Below are 13,330 nucleotides of genomic sequence, written 5' to 3'. Positions count from 1 at the left end.
TGCTATCACTATTAGCAGTTGTTAAGTTTTGGAGAGCCTTCACATCTTTCAACTTTATGGAGCATTCCCTCTCTGTTTTTTTGAACTTTCTCGCACTCAGGAATGCCGTTCATCTCTCTCTCACTCTCTCTCTCTCTCTCTCTCTCTGTCTGTCTGTCTGTGTGGCTCACTCGTTCGCTCACTTTCACTCTCCTTCCTGTCAGTTTCTTTCTATTCTGGTCGTCTGACGGCGTCAGCGAATCGTGCGGCAAGCTGTCGACCCTCGCTGACCTATCACAGATGATGGTTTTTGCAGCTGAGCCTCGGGCTGGCAGAACGGGACTGCGTTCTCCCGAAACACACACACACACACACACACACACACGATTCACATACCACATACACTTCCAAGCACCTCCCTTTGTGGAGGGTACCTACTTTCTGCAATACACACAAACGAAGACACACACATGCACACACTCACACACACACTCTTCCTCTCACCCCCAACAAATACACCCCCCTACCAAGCATGAGGAATGTTGATGGGACAGAACAAGTGCAACGTGTCTGTCAGCATCTGCTGTGATGAGTGGAGCATACCAACTCTGCAAGTGAGGGTGGGGTGGCGTGGGGGTAATGGTAGGGGTGTGAACTGGGAATAAGTAGGAAATGTGTAAAACCTGAAATGGTTTTTGGGACTGAAAGAGGAAGAGAGAGTGGAAGGATAATTGGTAATAATTGGTTGTCATGGCGATGTCATGACGATGTCATCTCCCTCCCTGGTTAGGACCCTCCCATGGCGGTAACGCTGGGTCTGAGGATGGAGGAGATGATCTTCAACTTGGCCGACACACACTTATTCTTTAATGACCTGGAGGTGAGAGACCGATGACACACACAGAAAACGCATACACACACACATACACTTAATCATTTTCAAGGACATGTTGAACGGCTTGTAGTATTTAAATTTTGCTCACAGCACAACATTAAATACAAGTTTCTTGAAGCCACGCTTGTCATTCAGTGAAATACTACTACTGTCCTCTAGTGGTGTAAAGTGATGTAACACACCATTTACTGTAAGTGCAGCACTATGGTTATATTTAAATTTTAGGACATACTGTTTTATTATAATTGTTTATGGTAAATGGATGAATATGTTCATGCATCTTGTCTTATTTTTGTTTAATTTGTTGGTGTATACAGGAATGTGATCAGGTACATATTGATGATGTATCGTCAGATGACAATGGCCAGGACTTAAGGTGAGAATTTAACATTTTACAATTTTAAACAGTGTAAACAGCTGATAGTGTTTTTCCTGGTCTACAAATTTACAGATAACAATGTTTGTTCTGTTTTTATTATTTAAACACTCAAAATAGGTTTTATTTGTTTTTTGTTTAGGTTCGTGATACATTCATTTGATCAATGATTTCACAAAAAAAAAATGAAAATGTAGATAATTCACTCTGCCATTTAAAGATAGTAGTGAAATGCATTCTTTAAAAACATGTCAGGAGTTATGTTTATTATACTGAATTACAAAATAACCATCTGATCTTTTTGTTCTACCAGAGCAGATTTTTCAAATAAAACATATCATTATTATTGACAGTACTTACAGTTTTGCAACTGATGGCTTCCATGCAGCTGCAACCAGCGCCAACCTGTGCCTGGCTACGGGTGTCCGCGGCGGGGTCGACTGGATGAGGAAACTGGCCTTCCGCTACCGACGAGTCAAAGAGTTGTATAGCACATACAAAAACAATGTGGGGGGTAAGCCAATCAGACGGGAGATTACTGGATAACGTGGCTTCGTAGAGGGTGATAATATATATAGAGAGGTTTTGTTAAGTTGAAGCTGTAAATTCATCACAAATTTTGCCATGTGACTGTTAATTTTCAACAAACAGTAATGATACTAATTTACTAATTTAATTTTGCGCCAAAATTGAAATATATTCTATGTTTCCTACTGCAGTTTATTTTCCACTGGAGTGGACAACAACAAAAAATACATTAAACACAAGCTGGCTTTGGTGTGATAGATGACACCAGTCAGTATGTGATATTTCATTTAAGGTCCACAACACAAAGTCTATATATACACAGGTCTTACCCTAGTGGACTTATGGCCTCTAAAATGTCGATAGGTCAGATCAGGACATAATTGCTGATAATGTCTTGACCTGTCCTGCTTTTTGGCCTTTTCTGTGGAGGCCATGTTGGTCTGAGGATTAAGGAAGTTCTTGCTGTGTTTTAGGCCTGCTGGGTCCGGCAAAGAGAGACGCCTGGCTGCAGCTCAGAGCGGAGGTCGAGGCTCTGACCGACTCCTGGCTCACCCACGCACTCAAGTCCTTGTCCATCATCAGCTCCAGGTGCCACTTCATTTATTCTTTCACTCACAGAAGCTGTGACTCATCCCCTCTGTTAATTAATAAGATTCATGACATTGATTCATGATCCATCTCTCCATCTATCGATTAGTTCATCTGTCCTTTCACCCATCTTTACATAACACGGTCTGTTCTCTTTTTCTCGTCTCTGTTCCACAGGAGTAACTGTGTAAATGTGTTGGTGACCACAACGCAGCTCATACCAGCGCTGGCTAAAGTTCTCTTATATAGTCTGGGATCTGTTTTCCCTATCGAGAATATTTACAGTGCAACAAAAATAGGTAAGACATAAACACTCGTGCACACACAACCACATACATGCTCTGTAAATTCTAAACCAATAATATAATATTGATAATAATACAGAATAATGTGGAATGGAGGTGATTAAATGGTATTGAGTATATATTTCATGGTATGATACGTTAACGGTTCAAAAGTCACATGTACTTTGTTGGTTATGCATTTAATTTGATGTTTCTTCATCTACCCCATATGTTACTGATATCCTGTTCCCTGTTATGATATTAAACTTATTGCCTTAGCTGGGCTCAGGTTCACTGAACAGTTGGTTGAGTTACAGTATGCTTTATTTCATACTCTTTTTGTGTGTATATGTGTGCGTATGTGTGTGTATGAGAAAGAAAAACAGAATCCAGTGCACATTAAAGAATAGATCATGCTAGTTACGCTTTAGCCACACTTAGCCTCAACCCACTAGTTTTGAAATTTGAATTTTTTATACTGTAATAACTACATAGTTGGCATCATAGTTCATTCATCATTTAAACATGACATTTCAACATAAAGTGAGAGGTTAAATTTGTTATTCAACAGACAAAGTTACTAGAATTAATGCAACATTTGTGTATTTTGTACAGTTTGTACCTGCTGATGAGTGATCTCTTTCTGAGAGTAAGACCACTTGCAGCACCTCCTTGAAATGTCCTCTGTCCTCTTCTTTTAGTTACATTTTTTTTGTTTTAACTAAAGAATTCAGTATTTCTGGTGTGATTGCACTGTGTAACAGATTACACATGGCTATGTAGAAATACTGCAGTTTTACACACAGACCATTTAAACTGAAAATACCATGTTTAATCCCACACTTATTCTTTCAGCTCACACTGAAACCTAAACAGCATAATATCTATCCTCACCTCACATGATCCTGATCTGGCCTCGAACAACTCTGACACTCGTGGGATTTTCAAGGCCGGGCGCCCGCGTTCTGAATGGACTCTATTAGCCTGAGCCTCAGCCGGTTACGCCAATGTACCGCAGCTGTGGCCAGCATTAAATTATATTCAACCGTGCATCAATCTGAGCACAGGAAACAAAACAACTCAGGATTGAAGGGGGGCGGGTTAGAGAGCCAAAACACTCAGGAAAGCCAACTCAAGCCAAGAGTGTGTGTGTGTGTGTGTGTGTGTGTGTGTGTGTGTGTGTGTTTGTGAGCTTATGTTACACCCAATTCAACCCCACGGTGCCTTGATTCAAATGGACATATCAATGTGGTAGCCATGACAACCGTCCAAGGTTTAAGACACAAGAAGTGTCTGAGGTCAGATGCCATATCTCTTGGACTCCTGGATACATTACTTTGCATATGGAATTACTTTATATGCAATTGACATCATGTGTAGAAAGGCCAAAGGTTAATATGGGGTGTGTCTTCTGGCGTCACTCACAAGCCCATCTTCTCTTTGAGTTGTCTTGGCAACCGGGCTGATTATATTTATCTGAACTGAAGTACCTCTCGGGATGCCGCATGTGGGTGTCAGGAATAATCAAGACTGATCAATCTGTTCTGGGAAAATGGTGTTTTATGTTTTATGTGTGTGTCTCTTCTCATCCCTCACTTCACCCCCTGATGCACACAGCTCTGCCTCTTCCTGTGTTTTTATTTCCATCTAAACAACAAAGGGAAAAAAAAACCTGTGAAAGCCATTTGTTTGTCTCCAGGCAAAGAGAGCTGTTTTGAGCGTATAGTCTCCCGCTTTGGCACTAACATTACATATGTTGTGATTGGCGATGGGAAGGATGAAGAGCATGCAGCCAGCCAGGTAAACAAACGACTTCTGAACTTTGACCCCTCTGACCTTGTGACCCCTCCTCCTTCCTCCCCCCTTGTTTATTTGTTTTTTTTACAGGAAAAGAGAGTTGCTTTGAACGCATAATGCAAAGGTTTGGCAGGAAAGTAGTGTATGTTGTAATTGGGGACGGTGTGGAAGAGGAGCAGGCGGCCAAAAAGGTAATGGACCCGTAACCTCACTGTGACCCCGCCTACTCCACACAGTGTGAGCTCTGATTGGACGAAGCCTGCCTTTCTTTGCTCTAGCGGTCTTGTGTTGGTCGTTTACCTTTTTCCGTTGCTTTTTTTTTTTTTTTAATACTTTTCTTTTTTTATGGAGTGACGGGAAAAGTGTTAGAGTGAAAATGTGAGATTGAAGCTTGGCTAAAGTTGTACATTTTGCACCTTAATGTTTAGGTGGCTCATCCACTGATAATAGTCTAAATTAAATTAATTCATTTGCATTATATATTTCTAAAATGTGTTTTGATTGTTGTGTCATTTGATATTAAAAATGAACGGCTGCTCAAATGTACACAGTGAATAAGCTTTGAACAATCTCATTTGTTTGGAGAAATAATGCTGGTTGGTATCTGCTGGTGTGTGGAATCATATTTTTCATTGATTTTGTTGTTTATGTGGGAGCAAAGTAGAGTTATATCACAAAGATAACAGATTACAAGTAGTGCTTTATGCTGATTTGTAGCACTAGGACATGTTCTGGTTTGTGTAAGTCCTATTTCCAGCTTTGGGTTTCATTTATAATGCTGGGTGCTGGGACTGTTAAAGGAATAGTTCAGCATTTTGGGAAATAAAATTAACTTTCAGCATGAAAGCGGACAAGCATATTCCCCAAAATGCTGAGCTATTCCTTTAAGCCTTAGGATTGCATGGGTTTTCTCTGCAGTGCTTTCAGAAAGCAAGCTATTGTAGTGTAGCTTGCATGACATTAGGTGGTGGTGTGCATCAAGTATTTGAACTGCAGTACTGCTGGTTTTAATGCTGTGTGTGTGCTCACTCCACAGCACAACATGCCTTTCTGGAGGATATCCAGTCACTCTGACCTGCTGGCATTACACCAAGCACTGGAGTTTGAGTACCTGTAACTATTATAGCAATATGGACTCAAGCAATGTTACCATGGACGTGGTCAGCCAGGCAGCCCCCCTCCCCACCCCCACCCCCACCCCCCTTCTTTTGTATAACTATTTAAGAACAAACACAATACACTGCAACTGTTTTTGTGATTTTTTTTCTTTTTGTCTTGTTTTTTTTTTTTTTGGAACATCTGGATTTACAAACTCTGAACGGTCTTAAGAAGCAAAGGAGAGGTGAAAGGAGGTAAAGAAAAGGAGTGGGGTTAAGAGATGACTCAGCTACCCAATGCATCCCTGCTTAGCCCCACCCCCTTCCCTCCCTCCCTCCCTCCCTGGCCCTGATGGTGGGGACGGACCTCTGTGAAAACCCTGTCTTCTGTCCACGCAGCTGTAGCAGACTGAAACCCTGTGCCGACTGAAGACCTCAACTAGGCCTGGGAAGATGTTTCTTAAGGCAACTCCTTCATGTTTGGTTCATTCTGGGGCACCCAGGCTTGTATCAGGACTTTTGTGGGTCACCTGAGGCAAATTATCCTCTGACAACGAGGGCTTCTTTCTACAGGCAGCATTACTTGTGTGTGCAGGGGTAACAGCTGCTTTAAGTGTTTTCTTCCTGGTGGTATAATCACAACACAACAATGCAGTCTGTGGCAGAAACTTGTGTAAATTATTAACAATAAAGGGCAGTGGTGGATGCTTTTGTCAAGGAAAGGAAATTCAATGTGTTGGGGTCTTGTTTTTTCCTCTGGATTTTTGTATTTTTCTTTCTTCTTTTTGAGAAACTGAGGATGTGCGTCATGATGTGTTGTGCCTTAATGTGTTTGAATGACTTTTCTTTATTCACAAATGTCTATGTATGTAGATATAAAGGAGAAAACTTATCCAAATGACCTATGCATCTTGTCTTCTTTACAAAATGTATATTTACTTCAGCTAAAATGGTTGTCTACAAATTTAAAGGTTCGCAAACAAGCAGAGTTTCAAATCAGAGCAGACCAAGACTTTATACTCTGTTTTTACTTTAACTTTCTAATGGTCAGGTATATATTCAAAGAAGAGACAACAGACAACAGCTTCATTTTCAGCTTTTATTGACATCTCATTTCTTGGCTTTGAAGTATTCCTCAATCACATCCTTGGCTTGAGACTCCTTGCCATAGTCCTGTGGACAGAGAAATAAAAAGTGTTGTTCAACTAAGTACATACTGTGATCACCAAACTTCTAAACAAGTTTGCGTTTGTTAGATAATCAGTGTCAGGCTCTGCATTACAAACAAGTCTGACATGACCAGTTCACTATAAAAACACCAGTTAACCTCTTACACTCTGGATTTCAGACTGGTTGTATACTGTGTTTGCCACATGGGGCATGTTTTTTATGGCTGAGCCATTAAAGTTTAGTGGAAATTTTCTACATGCCTTGTGTGTCATTTTCCAATTTCAGCCAGCCACCGTTGGTACGTTTAGCAACTTCAACCTTGCCATCAGATTACCATACAATTAATTGATTTAACATAATTAATTAATTACACGGATTTGAGCAAACAGTTTAAAGCAGAGTTTAAGAGGTTAATCACTTGATGCCCTATTTATCATGGCATTTGTCACTCTATGTAGCCATTCTTAGGGACCCCAGACACCACAGGTAGATGAAGGGGCTCGTACCCTGGCTTTCATTTAGCCAGGAGTTATCAACAACAGCTGCATGGCACGAGGCACAGCACCTGCACTTGACTGGCAGAGCTCGTTCTAAGTCATAATTCTGCTGACCAACAGCAACCAATTTTATCAATCCTACAAGGAGAATGATTTACCTTGACCACGACGCAGCTGCAGCCCACCACCTTGCGGGGTTTGCCTTCACGGTCGATCTTGCACAGACCAACCCACTCACCGAGCTTCTTGTTGTCGTCAACCTGAAATAAAATTAAATTAATTTGTGTCATTTAACTCCTGTCTTTAGATGCAGTGAAATTAATTCTATTTTGAAGTGTGCATTGATGCGTAGTCAAAATGCCTTCAAACTCAGCTTTTAACTAATAGTGGAGCAGTGAAATAAAGCAGCAGGGTACTGTTGTCAGCATCTCAGACAGAAATTGGGTAACAGTGGCAATCTCCTCACCAGTATTCAGTAGAGGGAGCCAAATTATCATCAGTGATGCAGCAGTACATAACATGCTACCTTCCACTTTTTTTTTAAACTATACAAACACTGGCAATGATGCAGTCTGATTTCCAGCAACCTCATTACCTTGATCAGGTTGATCTGATGCTCAGCGCAGAGGGCCTCCACCAGCTTGACATACATGGGCTCGTCGCAGTTGGCTGCAAGGACGCAGAGATGGGCCTGGCGCCTGCAAGAGACCACTGATTAACTCACAGTAAGGGCTTACTAATACACCTGTCACACATTTGACATAAAACTGAAGGCACATCTCAGACAGAAATTGGGTAACAATGGCAGGCTTCCACATAGAGTTCAGTAGAGGGAGCCAAGATATCATCAGTGATCCACCTTCTAAGTACGAAGCATTAAATAGAATAATTTTTCAAACTTACTTGTCCAAAGCCTTGGCGGCCTCACGGATACCACGGGCGAGGCCATCGTGGATAAGTGCGGTCTTGAGCACTTCAGGGAGAGCGGTGTTGACATCCATCACACCTCCGGCAGCGATGCTATCAAAAATGGGTGAAGGGAAAAAATAAAGCTTAATAACCAACCTAAAAGGGCATGATAAATTAATGTATTCTAGTTGAGCTTCCAGCATGTCAGAACAAAGATCTCACTCATTGTAGAGTGAAGGGGTATCCGACAAAAGAATGTTAAGTCATCATTCAAACACCAGAGAGCTCACTTAGAGAGGAAGAGTTTGACATTAACGTTTTAAACCCAACTTCTACGCCTCAGATCAGATGACCCTTTGATATCACTGGAATGGCAAATCTAGAGTTGCTCCACAGTCCACACCACACCACATATTCAAACAAATCAAGTTCTGTTTTTTCAGGAAAGGCTTAATTTCTGGTTCATCACTAAACAAAACTACAGTACAAACTGATTTTACAAGTGTTCAAGTGTTAAAGTTTTTACTATTCCAACTAAACTGTCGATTTAACAGAGTAGCTCATAATCTGACAGGTAACTTTCATCACTTTGTGGTTGACAATAATAAAAGCCTGCCAAGATAAATTGATAACTGAATCCAGAATAGGCATCAGTTTTGTCCAATGAAAAATTTCGCAGGACGTGCGATGTTCTTTCTTTTTTTAAGGAGCATGTCAACTTTTGTTTTGCTTCAGAAGGACATCTCTGAACCTGCTTCTCTTTCTCTCACACACACACTCACTCTCTGAGCAGTCAGCCCCTCCACTTTTCTCCAGAAGACATAGTTTCTCTGTATCTAGTAACATGTGCAGCTATCAAGCCGCTGTTAACGTCAGTACTGTCATTTCTAAACTACAGTTCGGCTAAGCTAACCAGTTAAGTCATAAATTAGACTTCCTGCGACGCATCGCTACAGCGGTTAACAGATACCACACAAACTAAAAAATCACCCCACTATCAAAATGTCCCACAAAACGTTGCTTTGTTTGCCGTTCACACTGTTAAGACAACGGTATAGCGAACACAAGCGTCATGCTCACCCTTCCTCGGCCATTGTAGATTTGCGATGGATGGTGGACTTAAAGTTCTGCAATAAAGAACAGATACGAAAGAAGAGTCATTATCCATGGCAAACAGCTCACAGTGATAAGTTTATAAATCGAGATGTTTGATTAATCCCATAGATTGTGCCGGTGCTTGAAGAAACGCACCCTATCCTCCTCTCGGGCAGCGGGTAAAGAGGACGTCATAAGCCCGCGCCGTTGGTTTAATACCAGTAGGCCCCAGTGGCGTCCGCTGTACTGCCTGAATCGGCTGCGCAGAGTTTATTTATATGATTACGATAGTTGCTTACTGATTTCTTCAGATCCTGTTTATCCCCTGGATAAACGTCAGGATCCCCTGATGTGTCTTTACATACTAGTCGGTATTATATGAAAACCGAGTGTTTAATATTACACCAATAAATAACACACCATGAAATAACTAATACTATGAATAAATTATAGGCAATATATGCAATGTAATCAAGAAATAGTACACACACACACACCACACACACACACACACACACATATAATTTGTATAAAATTCAGTGTACTTTATAATATAAATATGTGAACCATATTAAAAACACAAGACTCAATAGGTGGAGTACAGTGGCATACTTTTATGTATCCTATAGATTAAGTAAGGAGAGTGCTGAATAAACTGGGTCAAAAGAGCTACATCATATATAAAATGAATGTTGTGGTGAAATGCAATTACTTTGTGGGCCATCAACCTTCCCATTAATTCATTCATCCCACTCATTTGAGCTGCTCACCTTTCACCAGCAGAGGACTCTATTTATCAAAGAGCTGCTGAACAAAATATTACATGCATCATAAGATAACCACCTACATACCATTTCCTTTTGATGACTGGAAACCTCAGCAACTTGTCTATGGTTGTGCAACTACTGTACAATTACTGTGTATTTCAAAAAGGCTGTGTCTAAGCAAACAAGTGCTGCGTTTTGTTGTCAGTATGATGATGAAAAAAAAACATGCAAGCCAGTCACTTTAGGAAATGAGCAATGATTTTACTTGATATCAAACACTTGAGCAATTTCCATAAATACCTATACAGCAGAAAGAAAAAAGGGAAAAATAGGAATAATATAGTAGATCTGTACATGTTTCCTAATTCAGCATTGCTTTTAATGTGTTGTGTAACATGCTTTCTTTCTTGCATACGCATTAATTGAGTTTTATATTGCCCAGTCATCTCTGCCAAGTGCATCATTCCATTCTTTCTTGATTTGGGATAGCTACAATTTGCTTTATGTCACCAAATCTATCCCTGAAACATGTCAACATCAATTGTTGTATGTGTCAGATCATAACAATAACATACCATGGTCAGCTGATTCAAATTCAAATCGGAGGTTAGGTCATTGTTGTCTGTTTATGTGTGGTTTTGCAATTTTACAAGAATGATTGTCTTTGACATCTTATTCTAGTTTTCTTCCTACTGTTCCTCTGTCGTTTTTTCAGTTACTGTAAGGGCAAATATGGTTAGATCACGAGTGTTGCTGAGTGTAGGTTTGGTGACACAAATGTTGTGTTGCAGTGCTCTGCTCTGATGGGCTAATGATGCTACCTGTTGAGCCTTCATGACATTAAGTTACATTATTGCAAGGTTGGAATATAATTATGTAATTGTTTGCATTTCTTTAACCTGTTCACTGTTAAATCTGCAGAGAGACACCCTGTTGAACTAGCCTTTTACAAAAACAAGAAATGACAAGAAAGTTGTGTCAGTGAGTGCAAGAGGCAGACGTCAAACATTTACTTTTTTAAAAATTATTTATCTTAATCCTACAAATTGTTCAAATGTGCATTTTTCATTTACATTTTCTTTAGTTTTCAGCATTACTTATCAAATACAAATAATTCACCTGACATCATCAAGTCAAACAAAAGGAAACAGAATTATTACTATATATGTCTTTATGGCTTTTATTTTTTGTTTGTTAAACTAGATATGTAGATATTGCAGTGAAGGTGGAGATGTGGTTGAGCTGGTCGCCATTCCTTTTAAAGTTTGAGAAACGCATCTAATTCTTCCATCTCGATTGCATTCTCAAACGCGATGAAGTCCTGAAAGAAATAAAAGGTGCAGAGAGACAGAGAGAAGGTAAGGAAAAAATCATTATCTTTTGCCTGATGGACATATTATACAATATTATATACTTCTAAAAACTTGTGCGCAGCATATTCAGGCTCAGAATGGCTAAGCAGAGTTGATATCAAGAAAGCCTCAGATTCTGGCCATTCAGAACAGCTGTAAAACAATTCAGGTGAGGTGGGACTGAAGATACTGTACAAACTAATTTGTTTCAAGCGTAACCCTGCATTCAGGCTCAGTGATGCCTTGAGCATTTATGCTAATGTCAGCATGAAAACTTTCTCACAGTGACAATGATAATGTAAGTCTAGCAGGTAATGTTTACCAGCATCTTAACATTAGGTTTTAGCGTGCTTGCATTTGTTGATTAGCACTAAAAACAAAATACAGGTGAAGCTGACGAGAATGTCATCAGTTAGGTATATGGTGATGCAACTGTATTGGACAAATTGGCAAGTATCAACTGAAAAGTTACTATAGTCACAATTTGGGGCTGTGGATGAGTGTCTGTCATGTCAATCCAGTCCATTGAATAGCGATACAATATTTCTGCTTGAACAAGAAAAGTCAACCTCTAGGTGGAGCTACAGGAAAACTCAAGGGGCTCACCAAAGTCATTATGGTTTAACCTCTGTGGACAATGGTCAATCCATCATATAGCTGTTTAGATATTTCACTATGGACTAAGATGTTAGCTAGTGTGGCTAAATATAATGTTTATGAGGGCATAAACTACAAGTCCATGAAAATAGGTGTCTCTTTAAAAGGTGTTTTGCAACTGTAAGGATCAAAGACGACCTCTTTAAGCCAGAGAAACTTTTCTGGATATTACAGCAAAGTCTGAAAAGAATGCTGACATGGGTGTCAACACTTCAGGAGCAATGTGATGTGTGTGTGTGTGTGTGTGTGTAATGGGAGAGTGATTAGGGCGTGTGCTACCATGACTGTGTGTGTGTGAGAAAGTGTAACTGAGCTTGCATTTCTGACATGTGTGTGTGTGTGTGTGTGTGTGTGTGTGTGTGTGTGTGTGTGTGTGTGTGTGTGTGTGTGCAAGCCTGTGGGTGGTATAATATAATGTAAATATTTATTTAATCCCTGTGTCTACGCCCTAGACTACCACAGTTTTTTTTCTTTGTGTGATAAATACAGCAAGCGTGTCAATGATTTAAATCGAACTCATAACTCCATTTGTTTTGAGAAGGTACAACATAGTCAAGACATCTTATCATTACTTTTACAGGCTATTATGTGACACTTACTCCGCAGTAGACATCCCCGTTACATATTTGTGGTGGCAGTGCAGTTGGGTTCCCTGCCCTCTGTCTCATTAAATCCTTCATGTCAGAGTTCTGAGAAATGTCCACCAGTTTATAAGGGATATTCTTGGAGGACAGGACAGAGATGATTCTATCTTGACGTTTCTTCATCTGGAGGAGACAGTATTACAAGCACTATTAAATTCATGCATGTTCCTTTGACCCACAGTATACGCTTAAACCAAGTTTTGTCCTCAATGAGCAAGTAAAAGCAACAAATAAAAGAATGAAGCAAGTACGACTGCATACATACCTCCAGAGAGCCGGACACACTGGAGTAAAACACTGTGATCGCCATATCTGCTATTTTAACGGTAACACCTTAGTCCAGACAGTCAAAAACTAGTGTACAGAGACACAGGTTGAGAGAGGTACAGAGAGAAGTGGAGAGACACAGAATGCACCAGAGTCCCAGATGAAGGTATGTGCTGCAGCAGCAGACAAGGTAAGCAGGTTTGGACACGGCTTACCTGCCTGCATGGGCACACCCACTTGTCTGACTGCCATTCCAGTTGTGGCCTGTCTGCAAGAATTGTGAAAGCACTAACACTCACATACTACTATAAGTTGTATGTATGTCAGTGGTATCCACAGTTCAGAAGTACTTGACTGGATTATTTCCAGTTTTTGCTTCTCTATACTGGTGCCCCACCACATTTCAGGCAAAAATATTGTATCTGTAA

General features: G+C 40.3%; 3 protein-coding genes and 3 non-coding genes across 6 annotated transcripts in view; 1 reads left to right on the top strand and 5 right to left on the bottom strand.

Annotated features, from left to right (window-relative positions):
* The window catches only part of eya4 (EYA transcriptional coactivator and phosphatase 4), a 46,224-nt gene extending 39,779 nt beyond the window's left edge, over positions 1-6,445 (top strand). The window contains 7 exon segments of the mRNA XM_051071915.1: positions 770-859; positions 1,192-1,250; positions 1,604-1,764; positions 2,252-2,366; positions 2,544-2,665; positions 4,350-4,450; positions 5,484-6,445. Coding sequence (XP_050927872.1) covers positions 770-859; positions 1,192-1,250; positions 1,604-1,764; positions 2,252-2,366; positions 2,544-2,665; positions 4,350-4,450; positions 5,484-5,564 — 729 coding nt within the window. The 3' untranslated portion in view covers positions 5,565-6,445.
* Positions 6,446-6,629: 184 nt separating this feature from the next.
* rps12 (ribosomal protein S12) lies at positions 6,630-9,489 on the bottom strand. The gene is made up of 6 exons (XM_018694456.2): positions 9,372-9,489; positions 9,201-9,247; positions 8,115-8,231; positions 7,807-7,909; positions 7,370-7,471; positions 6,630-6,717 (listed from the first exon to the last, which is right to left on the bottom strand). The coding sequence occupies exons 1-6, from the start codon at positions 9,408-9,410 to the stop codon at positions 6,655-6,657; spliced, it is 471 nt and encodes a 156-aa protein (XP_018549972.1). The 5' UTR covers positions 9,411-9,489; the 3' UTR covers positions 6,630-6,654.
* On the bottom strand, positions 7,635-7,718 carry LOC127142685 (small nucleolar RNA SNORD100). Its single transcript, XR_007813645.1, has one exon. It is a non-coding gene; the product is annotated as a small nucleolar RNA SNORD100 (small nucleolar RNA).
* On the bottom strand, positions 7,986-8,069 carry LOC127142686 (small nucleolar RNA SNORD100). Its single transcript, XR_007813646.1, has one exon. It is a non-coding gene; the product is annotated as a small nucleolar RNA SNORD100 (small nucleolar RNA).
* LOC127142682 (small nucleolar RNA SNORD101) lies at positions 8,320-8,396 on the bottom strand. The gene has a single exon (XR_007813642.1). It is a non-coding gene; the product is annotated as a small nucleolar RNA SNORD101 (small nucleolar RNA).
* Positions 9,490-10,222: 733 nt separating the features above from the next.
* zgc:153284 (uncharacterized protein LOC751696 homolog) lies at positions 10,223-13,086 on the bottom strand. The gene is made up of 3 exons (XM_018694428.2): positions 12,901-13,086; positions 12,591-12,758; positions 10,223-11,303 (listed from the first exon to the last, which is right to left on the bottom strand). Exons 1-3 carry the CDS (start codon positions 12,943-12,945, stop codon positions 11,241-11,243), a joined length of 276 nt encoding a protein of 91 aa, XP_018549944.1. The 5' UTR covers positions 12,946-13,086; the 3' UTR covers positions 10,223-11,240.
* Positions 13,087-13,330: the final 244 nt, after the last annotated feature.

The sequence above is a fragment of the Lates calcarifer genome, linkage group LG7_1 (genome assembly GCF_001640805.2).
Source record: "Lates calcarifer isolate ASB-BC8 linkage group LG7_1, TLL_Latcal_v3, whole genome shotgun sequence".
In the NCBI taxonomy this organism is placed as follows: domain Eukaryota; kingdom Metazoa; phylum Chordata; class Actinopteri; family Centropomidae; genus Lates; species Lates calcarifer.
Note: the sequence above shows the minus strand (reverse complement) of the source record. Positions and strands in the feature narration are given on the sequence as shown.